The following is a 12,406-nucleotide window of genomic DNA, read 5'->3' on the forward strand; positions in this document are numbered from 1 at the left end:
CTTGTTTTCGCCTGGCGAGGCCTGGCGGTCGGGGCACGACAAAGACAGCTATTGTACCCCAGTCTCCAAAGGCATCTGGTAATCATCCTACCCCCCCTTTCTCTCCATTCCTGCTTCATCAAACAAGGTGCGATTCGACTGTCCTGCTGGATGCTGGAGATGCTGAACTCGCTCTCCCCCCCCCCCCACAGCCGGGCCCAGCGGAGGCCAGACCAAGCGATGAAATCAGCCTGCGTCTGTTCTCCATTTCCGAATTTCGGGTCTTTCTGTGCAACTTTGCTACCTTTAAAAAAAAAATCTCAAGAGAACCAGCTTCTTGAATGTCTCATTCCCTCGGAGGGGAAAAAATGAAGCAGGAGAAAGAGACAACCTTGAGAGCTCCAGTTTTCAAAGAACAAAAACGCGCAAGCTTTTGAGCCTTGCAGGTCTCCTCATCAGGCCTGGTGGATGAAGACTCCTGTCAGACTCAGAAGCCTGGCTTTTAATGGTATTTGAACGGAATTCCCTCCACCCTGGATTTTGGATCTTGCACAATCCTTTGGGGTTTTGTCTGGAGGGCTGCTTTGGGAAAAAAAAATAGCTCCCAACGGGTACAGAACTAAGGCCAGGGTAATTAGTTGCCCTTATAGTTCCTGTGTTTAAAAAGTAACTCTTTGCTTTCTCATGTAACTAAAAGCTTTTCCAGACAAGACACTGGCGTTCTGTACTCTCCTTGATCCATCCCTGACATCCTTGCTCTTTCTTCATCACAGGACGACTTGGTTAAAACAGGGACCAGATTGAGGACTTTTTTTAGTCCACTGCTCTATAATGGTTTCTTTTTTGACGTGGTTCTTTCCAGGCTGCAGAGCTTAGCACGGCGTCGCTTCCCGATAGGGAGTTAGTGTCCGCGTTTCTGTCCGAACACCAACCTTTCTCCATTTGAACGCTCGAGGGACTCTGATGAGTTCATCCTATCTGAACTTGTTCATTATTCATGGGTCAATTAGTCCTGGAAATTCATCTCCGGTCAACTCTGCTTGACTTCTCTCCCATCATCACAATGAAAAGAACTTGGAAAGGGGGGAATGGAGACAGAGTCAGCGGGCAAGGCAGGAGGGCAATCCAGCATCTCCTGCCGATGCAAAGCATCCATTCATCATCTTGCATTCTTCGTAAACTCCTGCGGTCATCATCCCCACCGGAAAGATGGGCAGAGCGGAGGAAACAAAGAGCCACAGAGAGGAGAAGGAGAGAGAAGGAGATAAATGGAGAGACAGAAATGGAGGGGGGCAGGAGAAAGGAAAGGAAGGCTCTAATATGGAGAGAAAATATAGAGGGGAGCCATAGGGTGGAGGATATACAGATGGAAAGACAGGGAGAGGAAGGTGTTTTGCTATGTGGTTCTGCCTTCAAGTCTCTTCTGACTTCCGGCGACCCTCTGAATGAGCCATCTTCCAAAAGGCCCTGTCCCCAGGAAGTCTGATCAGCTCTTGAAAACTCAAGCTTGTGGCTTCCTTTAGGGACTCTGTCCATCTTGTATTCTCTCTCTTCCTCTTTTCCTGACCCCTTCCGCCTTTCCCAAGGTTATCGTCTTTTCCAGAGAATCCTGCCTTTTCTTCAGAAAGGAAGATAGAGACAGAGATGTAGACGAAGGACAGAAGCTGATGATGGACAGAAGGAAGGAAGGAAGGAAGGAAGGAAGGAAGGAAGGAAGGAAGGAAGGAAGGAAGGAAGGAAGGAAGGAAGGAAGGAAAAATAGAGAGGAAGGAAGGAAGGAAGGAAAAATAGAGAGGAAGGAAGGAAGGAAGGAAGGAAGGAAGGAAGGAAGGAAGGAAGGAAGGAAGGAAGGAAGGAAGGAAGGAAGGAAGGAAGGAAGGAAGGAAGGAAGGAAGGAATTTGAATTCTGACCTCTGCAGCCAACTATTTCTAACTCCAAATCCCAGATTCCCTTATTTTTGGCCACGATGGCTGTGGATGATGGGAGTTGCGAGCCAAGTCACCCAGAGGGTCCGAGATTCCCCTCCCTCCTGCTCTAGCCACTCCACCAGACTGCCTTGCAGCCATTTGGGGCCAGATTCCACACACACACATCCCACCACCTCCCCTGGGGATCCATCCGGTTTCCCTCCTCTTCCTTTACAATCCTTTCCAGGAGAGATGCCTTCTTCTCTGTGGCCGACGCACCAGCTCCGAAAAGGCAACGGGAGGGGCAGGGTGGGGCATCGGTGGCCCCCAACAGGTCCAAGCTTGCCCGGTAGCCAGCAAACCAGCGGGTGGACAGAAAGCCAGCCTGCATGTTCTTGGGAGAAGAGCCCTCTCTCTCTCTCTCTCTCTCTCTCTCTCTGCAAACAGGTTTAACCAACATTGCATCAAGCCGACACTCAGATAAACCAGTCGTTCTTGCCGTCCACGGTGCGGAATTGGGAATGCTTAGGTTTTGCACACAAAAAAACAGGCGGCTTCGGAGATGGCAGGCCAAAATGTCTCCACTCTATTTCTTCCTGCATCAATGCATTTTTTAAAAGCCTCCGGGATTATTTTTGCAAACACATTGTTTGCAAAGTTTGGTTCATTCTGCCCAAACACAAATTGAAATGAACCTTGCCTTCTGTCTCTGTTGCCCCAACTCCGTAAAGACAGTTCTGTCCAGAAGACAAGTCAACCCTGTTGGCCACAGCAAAATGACTGATTATACAGTTTCCAGAAGAGTATAAAACACACATACTGGGTCTGATCCAGACCGTAAAGATAATTGTTTTCAGAACAAAAATGTGGAACACTTTGATTTTCTATCAATTTCCAGTAGCCACTTTCATTGATCATGAAAGAATCTGAAAGTTGTGCAAAAATTAGTATATTTTTTCCCCCGAGCCCTGGATTTAAACATTAGATCTTGCAGAAACGCCTTAAAATCCCGGCTCAAGCGTATCCTCAGGTCGTGGTGGAAGTGAGAACTGTAAAAAAGATCTGGAGATCTCTCTACCCTGAACCGCCTTTCCCCGGCAGAGAAAGCTTGCTCAACTTGACTGATAGCGAGAGAGTTTTATTAGGCTTGGAAATCAAGTAGGCGTTGGAAAGATTTATAGGCGAATCCTGCCAAGCATCCTACAAAGATCTCCCCCCACCTGCTTAAAAGTTTTAAGACTGAAACAGGTTTTGGATCTGCTCGGATCTGGGAGTCTCGGAGAAACCAACCTCGATTTGGTTTGGGGATGAGAGGCTCAGCCCTAGCCGACAGAGAGCCATGACTTTAGGTGGTACCCGGGTGGAGTGCAAACCCTCTTTTACGAATGCTTGGGACCGAAATTCGTCAGGATTCGGTGCCGTGAAAGGAGTCCAGCCTCTCTCTTAGCTAATCGTGGAACCAGGCTGATGAAATGCAGGGTGGACCAAAGTCACACCCACCAAAAGCATACCGAAATGTAACTTTTTTTGGGGGGTGAGCTATTCAAAATAATGGAAAACAGCTTAACTGATGTCTCAAGGATTAGAATAATTCTTTAACTATGGGGTGGCGAGCCTTTTTTTTTTTTTAATCACTTCAGGCAATGTTTTTTTACAGGAAGAGAGGCCGTTCATTCCAACCCACACGTGAAGCCATTGTCGTTTCTAACTTCTGCGAATTTTTGTGCACTCTTTCCACGAATAATGTGGATTTTTGTAAATTTCCACAATTTCTTACCAAAATAAAGGACTGCAATGAAATTCGCCCCAGTCCCCACCCTGTAGCACCCCTTTCAGCTTAATCCATGGGTCTACAGACAACTTCCTGATGTTTGGGACAACAACTCCCATCATGCTTTATCCACATTGGGTGGGTCTCATGGGAGGTGAGGCGTGAAATATTCAGGGGAGGATATCCTCTGGTGCTCTAGACTTTACCGCAACTTAGTCAAGACATGTGGAACTGAAATAATAGCTCATCTGTTTCCCCATACAAGCGAGAGGCCGTGTGGTATAATGGTTAGGGCATGGAGACTGAAGAGTTGCTGGTTCTAATCCCCACAGATCCAAGAAGATACATTGGAATCTGTGAAAATCTTACCTGAGATAAGTCTCTCTCGCACACACAATTTCCAACTGTCCCACCTTGTCAGGTTGTTGTTAGCAGATGAAATGTGGAGGAAAGGAAAGTGAGGAAAGGCATACAGGAAATTAAGAAACAAACAAATTGATAAAACAACTAGTCTGAACCCACGTCTTCCAAGTCCTGTCCGGCGCTCTATCAGCGCTGTCCGGCGCTCTATCAGCGCTGTCCGGAGCTCTATCAATGACGCCATGCCGGCTCTTACTTTGGACGTGGACAGAGCTATATTCCTAATGGTTCTCCTAATCAGAAACTATGAGCCACAAAGACAACAGCGTGCGCTGATGGGAGCATGCCATACATTCCTGAAATAACGCCGGGATGTGGCCTGATCCTTGTGGCTAATGTCTGACATTCCCCAAGATTTCAAAATGCAGCAGATGGGGGATCCACGTCCCCGTTTCCTTCTGATGTCAGGGAATTGAGATGCGAAGCGCTCCAGGCCTCTCCGTCTTGGGGTGTGTAGGCGAAACTCCTCGGGGTTCAGAAACAGGGCAGCTTATTGCCATTCCTTAACCGTTGAGGTTCCCCCACTTAGCTCACCGGCGCCCCCTTGGTTCGGTTCAGGGTATTACCCAGGGACAGGCACACCCAATCCCATCTGGTTGGGCGTGATTCATTGGGGTGACTCAGGGCCACTCACGTTCTGAGTCCCACCTCAAGTTGTAACAACCGAGGAAGGTTTTCTCCAGAGACGGTGATGGAGGAGAATGAGGAGAAAAGATAACAATGATTTCACCTCACCCGATTCGCGCCGGAAGCGCTTTTAACCGCCCACGGTGATGGCATGGGGCTCAACCGGCCTCATGTCGTTGAGTCGAAGATGGCATTAGCATACGGACAAGCAATGTTGGCATTTTTGTGTGGGCACACAACCAGCCGGGCCGGCTTTCCCGCTATGATTACAAACCACAACGGAAGGGACGAATACATTTTTTTAAAAAATCAACAGCGATTGTCACCCACGGGCTGCTGTGGATTGCCAGAAACGGGTCCAACTGGGAAGGAAACACAGGGACACATTTTAAAAAGGTGAGAAAAGGTGGAGTTTTCTCCAAAACTTGAAAAAGTTACTTGTCTGGAACTCTTTCTTCCAGATGATGGTAGTTCCACAGGCAATTTCATGTCGGCCGTGCCACGTGGGCACCTCTGGGGACCGGCAGTCAAAAAAAAATTCTAATTCTAAATGCCTGAATCTCTTTTTTGGCCATCTTCTGACACCACACACAGATTTTCCTCTCTGGTCAGGAATGGGAATTATCCAGGCAAGGAGGCCTCTGAGCATGTGCAAAGGTCATTTCCCTCCCAGCCATGCCTGAGAGAGTAGTAAAGAGGATTTTCGGGCTATGATTTTCAGCAAGGCTTCGGCGCCGACTCCTCGTTCCAAGGAAGGCGGGAAGCTTTTAATTGGCTTAATTGGTCAGTGAAATCCACCTACTCTAAATGGCAGGGAGATGACGGCACATTTTTTAAAAATTCATCCGCCAGATTAGAGCAAGAGGGTCAGTGTTATTAACATGCTCCTCATGACATTGAAGAACAGTAAGTGCACCCCCCCAAAGTAGGAAAAAGCAGAGACCACCAAAATCCACTCCAAAAAAAAGTTACACATCTGAAATAACAAATAATCCTCATGATGCAAACCCCAGTCTTTGCCCCTCAGTGTGGTGGTGCATACTGGATTTTGTAGTCCAAACTGTAACTGAAGCAGCGTGCAAACGGCTCAGTGCTGAGCAATGTTATTCAACGATGCATGTTTCGATGTGGCCTGCCATAAACACGCACAACGCATCCTCCCTTCCCCGGCATCTGTGACTTTTTCAAGTCAAAACCCCATATATTTCTGCGGGATATTTTCTGCCTTTCTGTGCACAGAAGAATCTTACCCGTAATTCCGGTCTAGCCTGTCCTTCTGCGTTCCTCCTCTATCTCTGCGAGGGAATCCAAAACACAGCATAGCTCATTATTTCTATTATTGTGGTCAAATCGCTTCCCAGGCTATTTATGGCACCGCCTCGTGTTGAGTTAGACAATGGGCCCATCGAGGTTGGGGTGGGCTAACTTCCTCACCTCCAGCCCTGCTGATATTTGGGACTCCAAAGCCCATCAGCCCGCCCCCCTGTGAACACGGCCAAGGAGCGGGAATTTAGAAAGCTGTTGTTCAAAAATTTGGAGGGAAACAGCTTTCAATTGGAGAGAGCTCTTTAAAGTTCGGACAAAAACCCAGCACAGGCCAACTGCCCCCCCCCACAGACATCGAAGCCATGGGTCTCCCCGAGAGGATTAGAGTTGGGTTTTACAATTCCACGTCACAAAGAGAAATAAGGACGGAAGGACACAGTTGACCGATCCATTGTCCGCTCCGCTTTGGCCTTTAAGCCTGGATGCAAAACCAATTATCCTTCCATTATGTATAACTCTGCAAAGCCAGAGCGGAGCGGAGTGGATAATGCCCTTAAACCCATCCTTTCCTCTTTCCCCCAATCCTCATTTATTTTTCATGTCCTCGAATCTTGATCACAACGGTGTCGCTTTCCCTTGCTTTGGGTCTCTAAGCTTGTAATCCCTTCGCCCAACAATGACGACAACGGGTTTCAATCCGATTTGAAAAACGGCCGCTCCTGCTCTTGGGGAGAAAATGCAAAATGCCGTGGTAGCCCCCCCCCTTAAAATTATCCCTCAGCTGTTGCCACGAGCCTCTGTGCTTCAGCATGTTGTTTCTGCACAGGTACATCTCTGGCTTAAAGAAAGATATGTTTAGTGCCATCATTTCCTTGGTGGAATTGTAACGTATCCTTTGCGGGATTTCAAGTGGGATATCCTGCTCTGGCCCTTTGGGGTCCCCAGGTAGCCAACCCCCTATCCCGCTAAAACTGGGTGACTTATTTTTCTACCCTTCCAAAAAGCTGCCGGCCCTGTTTTAAATTTTAATTGCTGGAATATACTTGTAGGTATACAGTAACAGGATTTCAGAGCTAATTTTTTGCTCCAGAGACTGAAAGATACCCCCCACCCAAAAACGAACCATAGCTGAGACTGAATGCTCCCTGGCTTTAAAGACCCCTGGTACAAAACACATCAACGGTGATGCTTTTGGGGAAAAACGAGAAACCCAATGGATTTTGTAGTTCATGCATGAGTTACTGGTTCTGTGCCCGGTCACTGCTAGACACGAGGCTGGGCACACCACCCGCCACGCAAACCCTCAACGCCATTGATGAGCTGCGGTTCTCTATCGTGACTCCCACCCTTTCCGTTACCGTGGGGTCAAACCCCAACAACAAAGCTTGTTAAAATTCCTGGGCACCTCTTTTCTCAAGAAAGAAAGAAAGAATAGGGATTTGTTTGGTAACGCCATTGCTGTAACTCACAACTTCCAGATTTCTGGTTGTTACCAACGCAACACGCTCTTTTCTGGCTGACCTACTCCAAAACTAAGCTCACTGGGATGAAAAGCACAGTGAGACAACCTGTTTAGTTTTGCAACAAAGATAATAAAAATCGAAGAAATGTGGTTTTTCTTCTTTCTCTCTCTCCCCCTCCCTCTCCCTGTTTACCAATCTGAAAAGTGACTAGTCATGGATTGTTGTTTTTTTCCTCAATGTTTGGGCCAGATCCCGCCCTCTCCCGGCGAAACGGATTTTCCTGGAGGGCTCCCATCTTGTCAACTCATGGCAAAACTCTCGGAGCAAAAGTTTTCCCCCGGCACAAACGTCCGCCTTGTCTTCTTGCGCCCCCCCCCAACACCCACCCAGCTGTGTTTGGCTTTCTGCCCATGTGGGCCGGATTCCTTCCACCTTGCAAAAAATAAAAAAAATAATTAAAAATAAAAACGGTGCTTGTGGAAAAAGCAGCTGGTCAAAGGGCTGGAAAAATATTGCAATTTTTTTTTTGAACAGGGCGAGCCACCAGAGGGGGGGGGGGAATAGTCCTGCAGGCTGGGCAGAGGTTGTGGGGATGTGGGATGAGCCTGCGAGATGGGTGTGGGCGGTGTTCGCCTCTGGAAAAAGAAACCAAACACCGTTAATGCTGTCTCCGCTCGTGGAGCACGGATCCAACCCCCCCCCCCCTTTGTGCCACAGATCCTGGCAACCTAAGAGTGGTATAAAAAGCCCCTCCACGCTTCTAGCCGGCCAGTTTTCTCTGCAGGGAGACCACGGCGGGGGTAAGTGGCTGGTGGGCGGGGGGGGGCTTGCTGCCAGATGTGCGCCACCACTGGATTCTGCCAGAGGGGGTGAAAAACTGGGTGTTTTTTTTTCCCCCCTCCACTGTTTTCAGGGAGGGTGAAAAAAGGGATCAAGGAAATAAGCAGCCAGGTAAAAATCTGAATTCTTCAGAGCCAGGAAATCTTTGGGAAGGGGGGAAAGGGGTCTTATCTATAAATACTGGGTGGATTTCATCCAGAAGGAGTGTGAAGACCGTTGCAATTTAACCCATAACGAGCACTGCTTAATTTTTTTTGCAGAGCAGAGCCCTGAATTAAAGAGGTATTTATTTCTGAGTCACCAAGCTTAGGAAAGAACCATCAAGTTATCTAGTATTATCAGATGGAAACCTTGCTATCCAACCAACTCTCTCTCTTGTGGTGTAATGGATGGGACACAGGGGCTGGTGTTTTGGGGTTCTGGGGGGGGTCTAATCCTGCACGTACCCCTGAAACCCCTTTTTCTTTTTTCAATCCTTTTTTCTCCTCTTTTCTCTCTGCTTGGTCTACCTTTTCAGGTCGACGCTGAACAGAGAAGCGAGGGAACGCGGACAGGGACCGTTAGCTTAGCGTGGCACGGCGGACGAGAGAGAAGTTTTTATCTGTGTTGGCACAGATAAAAACTGGGGGGGGGAAGCTGGCCATGGGGGGGGAAGCGCTCTTACTGAAATGCATGCAGTCAGAATTTAGCTCTTAGAGGGGGGAGAAGAAAGTCGTAGGGTTTTGCTGACCTATATGTGTCTTTTTCCCCCTGTTGGAACCCTTCCGTCCATTTCCATCCTTCTTCCCCCCTAAAAAAATAAAAAACCAACACCCTGCCGGACTTGGCAAACAGGTACCAGCAAAAACAGTAAAACTATTGAAACCCTCCAATTAAGACAAACTATTTGAAGACGTCAGGCGGGATTTTTTTCCTCTCTGACGTGACTCACAAGATCTGCCTGGAAGGTTACCCAGCCACTGCTTCAGACCATCCCTGCTTCTTTTTGGCCATGTTCTGAAGAGCTCCTTCTCAGAGGTAGACTGCCACTGAACCAAGAGGCTCGTCTAACGTCACGGACGGTCCTCTCCGAAGAGGGCAGATCAAGAACAGACCAGTTCTGCCCATTTCTGAGTTACTTTTTTCCCCCTGTGTCATAATTGAAGTTTTTCACGCCCTGTTTCCACGCAGGTTGCAACCTGGTTTTGAAAAAAATGCCCCGAGATGCATTCTCATTTTTAATTTCTCCAAATGTCAATGTTTTGGGGCCAAATTTCTGCCTAACGGAGGCACTAAATAACGGAAGCAGTGCCCATAAATAAGATATGTTTTCGAACATTATATTTACCGATACATGGATCACAGCCTTGGCGCAAAAAGGAATTAATTACTTGCAAGTTCAATATAGCTAACTAGTTACTCATCAATAATGCCTTTTCTCTCCAATAACAAAACTATAAGCGCATCACCTTACAACTGTAACTTGAGACATAAATTTCTCCTCTTTCCCAACATAACTGTAACTTTTGAGACCATTTTTAGAACAGCTTAATTAAATGGCAAAGAAGCATTATCTATTAGCTAGCTATTTTGGGAGTGGGGGCGACGGCAATAACGACGGTAACTAATTACTTGTCGAAGTAACTTTTTGAGCTCTGGCTTGTAAGCGGACGCCTTCTGCCGCAAGGTAAAGTAATTTTAAATAGAGAAATACATGCCTCTCAATGCTTCATTTGCCTCTTGCTTCTTCCTGTTTCAGAGCTTGGCCAGGCTGGATCGGGGATTCTGGGAGTCGGAGTCCAAAAAACGAGGAACTGTCCTGGACGCTATTCTGATAGGTTTCACCTCTCCTCTCTTTTTCTGTCCTTAGCACCCATCTGACGCCTCAGGAGACGCCTCAGGCTTGGCAGACTTGAAAGGAGAAGAAGGGGTGTAAAAAAAATAAAACCCACCCCGCACGCAACGCAACATGGCTACCGTGGAGCTGACCGAGCTGGAGACGGCCATTGAGAAAATCGTCCAGATCTTCTTCACGTACGCCGCCCGCGAGGGGAAAAAGGGGACCCTGACGACCGGCGAATTCAAGGAGCTTGTGACGTTGCAGCTGCCGAACCTCATGAAGGTGGGCAAGCCGACGGGGCCTAAAGAGACGTCAACTCAAGAGAACGTTGACCTAGCCTTTCTTCCTCGGGCCGGACTACAAAGCCTATCAGCCCCAGTCCCAACCCCTTTGGCCAGGCGCTGTCCGTCGAGGCCTTTCCTCGGGAGCTTATGGGGGAAACTCTTCCTCATGGGAGCTGTAGTCAGACCACCATGGCTCCTTCCGAAGGGGTGCTGGGTTTTGTAGTCCAGTAAGAGATCCAGCCTTCTCTTCTAGAGAAGGACCTCCGAGGCCGGTTTTCTGATCCCAACCCCACCACTGTCAGGAAGAGCGGCCAAAATAACATCACAAAATAAGATCCCCATAAGGCAGAAGCCGCTTGACGCCAACAGAACCATTTCCAACGGGAAAGGAGGCGACGTCTATGACGGAACCTTCTCCCTGGCCCTCAAAATCCCCTCGCTATGAAATCTAGCCTCTCAGGATGAAAGGGAGCAGGGATATTTCTCCCGGGCTGACTCCTTAGAAAATCCTTCCTTCCTTCCTTTCTGGCAACAGCAAATGGCAGAAGGGAATTAGACTGTACTTTCTCCGAAACAGCCTTCCTTGACAGGGTCTGGACATGATGATCTATAAGGTCCCTACTGGGTTCTAAGATGATGATGATATTATTCCTATCTTTGTTCTTATTCCACCCCCCTTATATTTCAGGGTTCCCCCAGCTTCCAGGCCCTTTGGACTACAAGCCCCATCACCCCCAACAGGCGCCAGCTGGGCGTGATGGGCTTTGTAGTCTGCTGGATCCGAAAGGCCGGGGGAGGTCCGCTCTCTGTCCTACTCCCCCGGTCCTCAACATACTGCCACCCCGGGCTCAAATAGAAGGGATACACGCCAACGTTTGCAAGGTTTGCAAACATAATAATAATTTTAAAATGACGCACCTTCTCTCTCTATTTTTAAGAAAAGCAAACCTCAGATAATATAGCCTCATAAGATCTAAGTCTGCTCAGCAACCAGAGAGTGCCAACTGATTCCTGAAAGGGAGAAAGAAAAAAGGCTGAGTAAATATAGTTTTTAACATTTGTTTACTTCTGATTACTCAGTTTTCGTCCAATTCAAATGTAGTTTCATTGCTTTTTAAGGTTTAGCTTATGATGCTTTTAATTCCGTTCTTTTGAATCTTCTGAGGCGCCTTGGGTCCCCTGACCGGGAGATAGGCGGCCTATAAATAAAACAAAAAATATAAAATAATAAAGAAAAACCAGATTGGCGTGCAAAAGAACGGAGGATGCCCAAGCAGGGCCTGACCGGCTAGCTGGCAGCACAATTTTAATGCAATTCCAAACTTATAATTTCAGCTTCATAAATCTCTACCATGTATCCCTCCATTCCAGCCCCTCAGCTTGTCTATTTTCCCTGATAAAGAATTTCCAAATATTTTAGGTTTTGATGCATGTTAGGGTTGATGTTCTAAATCTTTGCTCTAGATCGGCACAAACCTTCCATTCCGACACTCCTATTTAACTGCCTCATTTTTCGGATGGATACGAGACTACCGGATGGCAGGAAAAAACATCCTTCCAAGTCCCATTATTATTTTTCTCACCAGCCCGTACGTGGAAGCAGTCCTCTCAGCCCTTTATGCCAGTACCAAAAAAGCTAGATTGCTCCTGTCCAAGGAGGTTCGTGGCCACCCTTCTTCTCTCGATCCCCTCTAACTGATCCTCTCATCTCTGCCCCCTTTTTTTCCTCCAGGACGTCGGGGATCTAGACGAGAAGATGCGGAGCCTGGACGTCAACAACGACCAGGAGCTGAAATTCGGAGAGTACTGGAGGCTCATCGGGGAACTGGCCAAAGAAATCAAGAGGGAGAAGGTCGGGAAAAAGAAGTGACCGGCATAGGGGTGAGGGAGGGTTTGGTGGAGGGAGAGAAGGGCATGGACCGGGAGCCACAGAGGATGATGAAGGAGAAATCAATCTGTCCTCAGGTCGCAAATTTCAAATTAAAATAATTTTTCTCCGAGGGAGAGTTTCTTGTTATGTGTTTGCTAG

General features: G+C 47.8%; 1 protein-coding gene across 1 annotated transcript; it reads left to right on the forward strand.

Moving 5' to 3' along the window:
* The first annotated feature begins 8,014 nt into the window (after positions 1–8,014).
* Positions 8,015–12,377, forward strand: S100A13 (S100 calcium binding protein A13). The gene is made up of 3 exons (XM_020810764.3): positions 8,015–8,234; positions 10,124–10,375; positions 12,110–12,377. Exons 2-3 carry the CDS (start codon positions 10,223–10,225, stop codon positions 12,245–12,247), a joined length of 291 nt encoding a protein of 96 aa, XP_020666423.1. The 5' UTR covers positions 8,015–8,234; positions 10,124–10,222; the 3' UTR covers positions 12,248–12,377.
* The last annotated feature ends 29 nt before the right edge of the window (positions 12,378–12,406 follow it).

This window comes from Pogona vitticeps, chromosome 15, assembly GCF_051106095.1.
Source record: "Pogona vitticeps strain Pit_001003342236 chromosome 15, PviZW2.1, whole genome shotgun sequence".
Taxonomy (NCBI): domain Eukaryota; kingdom Metazoa; phylum Chordata; class Lepidosauria; order Squamata; family Agamidae; genus Pogona; species Pogona vitticeps.

Coding starts and splice junctions, on each gene's coding strand:
- S100A13 (XM_020810764.3), top strand. CDS start 10,223: ATGGCTACCGTGGAGCTGACCGAGCTGGAGACGGCCATTGAGAAAATC. Junction 10,376..12,109: donor AGCTGCCGAACCTCATGAAG/GTGGGCAAGCCG, acceptor TTTTTCCTCCAG/GACGTCGGGGATCTAGACGA.